Source organism: Morus notabilis, unplaced genomic scaffold, assembly GCF_000414095.1.
Source record: "Morus notabilis unplaced genomic scaffold, ASM41409v2 Scaffold1, whole genome shotgun sequence".
Lineage (NCBI taxonomy): Eukaryota > Viridiplantae > Streptophyta > Magnoliopsida > Rosales > Moraceae > Morus > Morus notabilis.
In genome coordinates, this window is record NW_010357566.1 from 84,600 (window position 1) to 92,020 (window position 7,421).

The 7,421-nt window shown below is 36.2% G+C and overlaps 1 protein-coding gene across 1 annotated transcript; it reads right to left on the bottom strand.

The window, feature by feature from the left end:
• Positions 1-3,257: 3,257 nt before the first annotated feature.
• Positions 3,258-4,935, bottom strand: LOC112093412. Its single transcript, XM_024171749.1, has 3 exons — positions 4,192-4,935; positions 3,898-3,995; positions 3,258-3,813 (listed from the first exon to the last, which is right to left on the bottom strand). Exons 1-3 carry the CDS (start codon positions 4,933-4,935, stop codon positions 3,258-3,260), a joined length of 1,398 nt encoding a protein of 465 aa, XP_024027517.1.
• Positions 4,936-7,421: the final 2,486 nt, after the last annotated feature.

Consider the following 7,421-nt stretch of genomic DNA (forward strand, 5'->3'; position numbering starts at 1 on the left):
TGGGATTTAATGTCACTCGAAAAAAATAATGTAATTATTTAATTAAATTAATTTCAGAACACACTGTGGTGGGACCACATGAGGCCACATGCCCAGGCATAAGGAGGTGCATGCGTCATGTGACACAGGGATAATCTCACTGGGATTCAGTTTGTTGCTCTCTAAGATACCCGGTTGACTTGTTTGACAAGTATTATGATCAAATTCAAAAGAAAAGTGAAGTTTGGCTTTATTTAAATTTGAATTTTAGCTAAAATTAGAAACTGGATAAATGATGAATTTTTCCTCCTTCTCTTGCCTAATTTGCACCTGTTGGTTTCTCAAACTAGATTTTCAAAAAAAATTGTGTGGAAGCGTGATATCGATCGAATCACATAAATCAAAATTTAATGCGATCATTATTTCATGTTAATTTAACTACAAAGATATTAAAGAAAGGAATGAGGATTTGACCGTCGTTTGATTAGGACGTAAATCTTGAACTCTTCCAACACCGTCTTGAGCTCTTAAATTCTAAGAACATCACGGTTCTTTCTCAATGTATCTCCGGATTAACATGAACTCGAACGTGTAGGCGTTCTAATGGGTTTCTCAACACATGAGATAGATGAATAGGGATGCCACCTATAGTTATCACTCACTTTTCTCAAAAGTATGTGATAGTACTCTAGAAATGTTCCCTTTTGGTTTTTCTTTTTGTTCTCCTGTTTTTCACCCTTTCTGTTCTCTGAAAAAAAAAATTTAATCCACGCTGAGGATTAAAAACCGTTCACACCGAGGAACTCATTCCTCTCTGTCTGTGACCTTTTCCTCATAGCGTTTCCTCCCACTTCCATCTCTTTTTTTTTTTTGAGGAAACGTGCACCTGCACGTTTCCTTTCTTATTACAAGAAGGAAACATGGAGAAGAAAATTCTTCTAAATTCATCCAAATTAAATTTAAAATAATTTTAATATTAATTAATCAAATTAATTAATATATGTGTATTTAGAATTCTCAATTCTATATTAATAATCATAACTCAATATGATATATTCAGTTCATATTATCTTATGGAGCCATTGAGAGGAACTATGGACATTATTATTTTAAGCTCCAATAATTTTTGACAATTAATTAACACCTTAATTAATATATCAAAATTATTAATTCTAAATTACTCCACTATAAATTTGGAATTGCACTCTTAAAATAATAAAATAATTATGTTCACAAAATTTGTGTTGTCCATTGATATAGTCACTACATACGAATCAATCCTCCATAAACGGTTCATAATTAAAGCTAGGTATTTTTCGTTAACCTCTTTAATCATATCTTTCTCCATAAGTACCATTGATCCTCTAATGAATAATATATTTTATGATCCAATCATAAAATTGAGCGCTCTTATTATTCAAGTTCCGGATCAACACTTACGGGAACTGTCCATCTACTTCATTATGAAGGAATGGATTTCATCTTGTAAATTAATATTCCCGGCTATTTATTTTACTATGCTCCCAATATACCATGACTTTGACACTATTTTACTATGCTCCTCAAATATTGAGTATGTGTTTGACTGCAACCCAATGATCTAATCCTAAGTTTGACTGGTATCTGCTAACCAACCCTACTGCATAACATATGTCAGGTCTAGTACATAGCATTGCATACATCAGGCTACCAACTACCGATCCTCGTCTCATATCCTCTTCCTCTTGAGGTGTCTTTAGACACTTTTCTTGGAGAGATAAACTCCATGTCGAGAAGACAAATTTCTTTTCTTGGAGTTTTGCATCGAAAACCTGACAAGCACCTTGTCAATATACGATGCCTGAGACAATGCCAAAAGCCTATTCTTGCGATCCCAAATAATTTGGATCCCAAGAATATAGTGGGCTTATCCCAAATCCTTCATTTGGAATTGGCTGGCTAGCTAGTTCTTTACTTTGAATAACGATTCTACATCATTCCCAATAAGCAGAATGTCATCTACGTAAAGAACCAAGAAGACCACTTTATCTCCTTAAATTTGCTTGTAGACATAAGGTTCACCAAGATTTTGTTCAAAGCCATAAGATTTTATAGCTTCGTTAAATCTGATGTTCCAAGATCTAGATGCTTGCTTTAGTCCATAAATGGACCTCTGCAATTTGCAGACTTTCTGCTCTTGGCCTTCTACCACGAAACCCTCTGGTTGGACCATATGAATGGTCTCTTCAAGATGGTCATTCAGAAACGCCGTCTTGACATCCATTTGCCATATGTCATAATCATAATGAGCAGCAATGGATAAGAGTATGCGAATAGATTTTAGCATGGCTACAGGGGAAAAAGTATCCTCATAGTCTACTTCTTCCTTTTGGGTAAAACCCTTTGCAACCAATCTTGCTTTGAGCGTTTCAACTTTTTCATTAGCTCATTTCTTTCTCTTATAGATCCATTTGCAACCAATAGGCTTAACGCCTTCTGGTAGGTCTACAAGCTCCCAGACAGAATTGGAGTACATAGACTCCATTTCAAGTTTCATGGCTTCTTGCCATTTTCTTGATCAATATCATCCATCGCCATCCTGTATGACAGTGGATCTTCTTCACTGCCATCGGTGACTGCAACATTTGCTTCTCCATTTTCATGATAGCAGGTTGGCAATCTTATTTCCCTCCCACTGCGTCGTGGTGGCGGTGGTGTTTGATCATGGTCAGTGGTCTCCCTTCTTTGTCATTCAACAACTGTTGTCAGCATGGGGCTAATCTGGTCAGCCAGTAACTCTTCCAGAACTATCTTGCTTCTGGGCTTGAAATGTGCCATATAGTTATGCTCAAGAAACGTAGCATTTGTCGATACAAACACTTTGTTATCCTGATGACTATAAAACATGCCTCCTCTTGTTCCTTTGGATGGCCCACAAATATGCAGACTTCCGAGCGAGGTTCCAACTTCCCAGTTTTTCCCTTCAACACATGTGCTGGGCATCCCCATATGCGAATGTGTCTCAAACTAGGTTTGCGACCATTCCACAACTCTAGGGGTGTTATGGGGATTAACTTAGATGAAACTAAGTTTAGAATGTATACTGTTGTTTGCAATGCATATCCCCAGAATCAAGTGGGTAAAGAAGAATAACTTAACAGTGATCTCATCATGTCAAGTAAGGTGCGGTTTCTTCTTTCAGCTACACCATTTTGTTGTGGTGTGCCAAGTGTAGTGAGCTGAGATATTATTCCATTTTCAATCAAATGGTCTTTGAATTCATAATCCAAGTACTCTCCTCATCGATCTGATCGAAGAGTTTTGATTGATTTGCCTAGTTGCTTTTCAACTTCGACACGGAATTCTTTGAACTTTTCAAAGGTTTCGGATTTCTTTTGCATTAGGTATGTATATTCGAATCTCGAATGATCATCAATAAATGTGACGAAGTATTCATAGCCTCCCATCGCTTTGACATTCAAAGGACCACATACATCGGTATTTATGATTTCGAAGGGTGTCTTTGCTCTTTCACCCTTTGCTGAAAATGGCCTCTTGGGAGTGCCAACCTTTAGCTCTCTCAAAGGACCATCCTTTGCTAGCATTTCAATCCTATCTATGTTTATATGACCTAGCCTTAGATGCCACATGTATGTTTCATTTTCGTTAGAAACCTTTCTTCTTTTAGGGGTTGGTTCAGTGACTTTGAACATTTCAGTTTGTAGCATTTCGTTGAATATGGTTTTAACAAAGTAAAGACCATCATCAACAAAATCAGAACAAATATGAATTCCATTCTTAGATAAAGATACAAATTCAATATCAAGAGAAACTGAAACAAATTGTTCATGCAACCTAGAAACCGAAACCAAATTCCGTTTGAAATTCAGAATAAAATAAACATTGTCTAACAATAAATATTTATTATTTGCAAAAGACAATCGCACTGTCCTTACTGCCGTCGCTGAGATCCTTGCCCTATTGCCCACTCTCATCTGGAAAGCTCCCTCTTCAAGATCCCTGGACGTTTCCAGCATCTACAAAGAAGTACAAACATGATTAGATGCCCTTGAATCAATTATCCAGGTAGAGAAGTCATTCTCAACTAAACATGTTTCCATGACCAGTAAATCTGATTTACCTTACTTCTTCACTTTCAGCTCATCGAGGTACTTTTTGTAGTTCCTCTTCCAATGGCCGTCCTGGTTGCAGTGGAAACATTTTCCGTTAGACTTTGGAGCATCCTTGTTCTGCTTGTTCTTCTGGATCTTCTTCTTCCATTTTGCCCTTATTGTTCCCTTGATTCTTCTTCTTCTTATTCTTTGATGAAGAAGGCCTTCCCTCAACTGCGTTGGCTTCAGCAACGTTTGCCTTGCCTCCCTTATCACCTGTAAGGGACTCAAATTGTTGCAGCTCATTCAGGAGCTCAGTTAAGCTATCATTCTTTTGGTTCATTAGATAACTTGTCCTGAATGGAAGAAAATCAGGAGAAAGTGTCTCTAGTATCATGCCAACCTGAGTTTTCTCATCAATGTGAGACCCATTAATTTCAGCCTCATTAAGATGATTAATCATCTTAAGCATATGTTCACGTACAGAAGAACCATTCTTCATACGGTCGTTCATAACAGCTTTGACAGCAGCGTGTCGGGCTGAATCAGATGGACGTCCAAACATCCTCTGAAGAGTGTCCATGATCTCTTTAGCACTTGCAAGGCCTTCGTGCTGAGTTCTCAGCACTTCATTCATTGCTGCTAACAGGTAACAACGGGCCTTGTTGTTGGCGTTGATCCATCGATCATATCGCTCGGCCAAAGCCCAGGCGGCGTTGGCTGGAGGCACTGGAGGACAATCCTCCTTAACGATAAAATGGTAGTTTTCACAGATCAAGAGGATATTCATGTTGCTTTTCCATTTGACAAAGTTTTCACCATTCAAAATTTGGGAAGCGAGAAGTGCGAAAATAGGATTTGACATTTTTGCTGAAAATAAGAAATTTAACTCAATCAATATTTTTCATAAATATCACTACTAAATTTAAGGCATATAAATATGATGCATGAATGCACATGTTAAATACACAAATACATGTTTAATTGCCTAAGGAATTTTAATCACCACAATTAAGTGCAGCCGTAGGGTAGGTCAAATAATTGTTAATTAAAATGAGACCATCTCAATTAATAAATACTATCTGAAATATCTCATACTTCTAATATTTATTAATTTCCTTTATTTAGGTCAAGAAAATAATTAACCAATTTAATTATCTCTTTATGAGTGTAACCCACCGCTTCAAATCTTTTAGACTTAACTTAGAAGTTGCTGCCGTAGGGTAGGTCAATTCTAAAATACATCTTAGAGATCCTATCTCTTTAGAAGTCAACCTTGTTATTATAATTAATGACTACCCTCCGTAGGGAGGACGAAATCAAAGCGTCTCGAGGCCTCATTAATTACTCACGGTGTTGTACTAATGGTGAAGACCTATGGGTTATATTGTCATATTACCTGCTCCCACTCATTATTTACAAATGATGTATTTATTTTATAAAACAACTCTTGCTTTATACTTCTCAGCGAATTTAAACAATTTAAGTCACTAAGATCCAAATAATTTTAAACAACTTTAAAATTATATTAAGTCATTTGTGAATTTTAAAATTTAACATTTAAATTTATAAATTTCACATTTGACTTATTTACATTTTGTAAAAACCATTTGCTAAATAATTTATTTAAATTTAATCTCATTAAATTTAACAACTTCAAATTTAATCTTATTAAATTTAATAACTTTGAATTTAATCTCATTAAACTCAACAATTTGGCACATTTAATTAATTTAATTTACTAAAACAATTTTAGAATTAAAACATATAATTAATGCGCATGATGCATGTCATACATATAAACTAAGTAGGCACTTTTTATCCTAGATGGCATGTTAAATGCATGACAATACAATTATTATCAAACACAGTAGATAAATAAATAACATGCAAGCGAAATGGAAAAACTTGGCCGGGTTCCATGGACCTAAGAATTACGACCCCAAAGTAATAATAAAAATAAAATTACATCAAAAATAGGTCTTCTTGTAATTCTCCGTCTTCAAGTATTCTCCATCTTCATGTCTCTTTTCCGGTGGATTAAAAAAAAATTGGGTTTGGGCTTTTCTGGGCTGTCAAAAACAGCCATTTACTACACTTGGGCCGGCTGGAAAAGCCAGCCCATTCCATGTAATGCCTCTGCCTCATTACTGAGGCAGAGCACCACATAATGGGCTTGGGCCTTTGCACCATGAGGTGAAAAGCTCAAGCTCCCGTGACTGCACCTGAAGGTGTAGTCACTTGCAGCAGCTTGAAGGCTGCTGCACTGCCATGGTCGACCTTCGGCCATGGCAGCCGCCCCTTCGCCGACGACTGTCGCCGGAGACTGTCACCGGCGACCGTACGGTCACCGAAAAACCTTTTTTTTTTAATAGTTTGGAACTTTTCTAAAAAATAAATAGTTGAAACTCTTCCATGATGATCCTCTTGTGTTAGGAGAATAATAATTACATATTGATTCCTATTTTACAATTGATCTAATCAAAATAAAATAGCAAAAACTAATTCCATGGAATCGGAAAAATTTACGACTAATCCATTCGCATAAAACATAACCATCACACAATAATTATACATCATATGCATAAGTGCTTACCCATTATACATCTAAGAATTATCACATAATTAAACGTTAAATTAGCATGAAATAAAGACCGCTCTGATACCAATTGTTGGTTTCTCAAACCGGATTTTCAAAACAAATTGTGTGGAAGCGTGGTATCGATCGAATCACATAAATCAAAATTTAATACGATCATTATTTCATGTTAATTTAACTACAAAGATATTAAAGAAAGGAATGAGGATTTGACCGTCGTTCGATTAAGACGTAAATCTTGAACTCCTCCAACATCGTCTTAAGCTCTTAAATTCCGAGAACACCATGGTTCTTTCTCAATGTATCTCCGGATTAACGTGAACTCGAACGTGTGGGCGTTCTAATGGGTTTCTCAACACATGAGATGGATGAATAGGGATGCCACCTATAGTTACCACTCACTTTTCTCAAAAGTATGTGATAGCACTCTAGAAAATTTCCCTTTTGGTTTTTCTTTTTGTTCTCTCGTTTTCACCCTTTCTGTTCTCTGAAAAAAAAAAATTAATCCACGCTGAGGATTAAAAACCGTTCACACTGAGGAACTCCTTCCTCTCTGTCTGTGACCTTTTCCTCATAGGGAGGAAACGTGCAACATCACGTTTCCTCCCCCTTCCATCTCTTTTTTTTTTTTTGAGGAAACGTGCACCTGCACGTTTCCTTTCTTTTATATATATATATATATATATATATATTAACGTGGGGAGGGAAGAGATTCTCACCTTTTATATGATTAAATTCATCCATCTTAATTT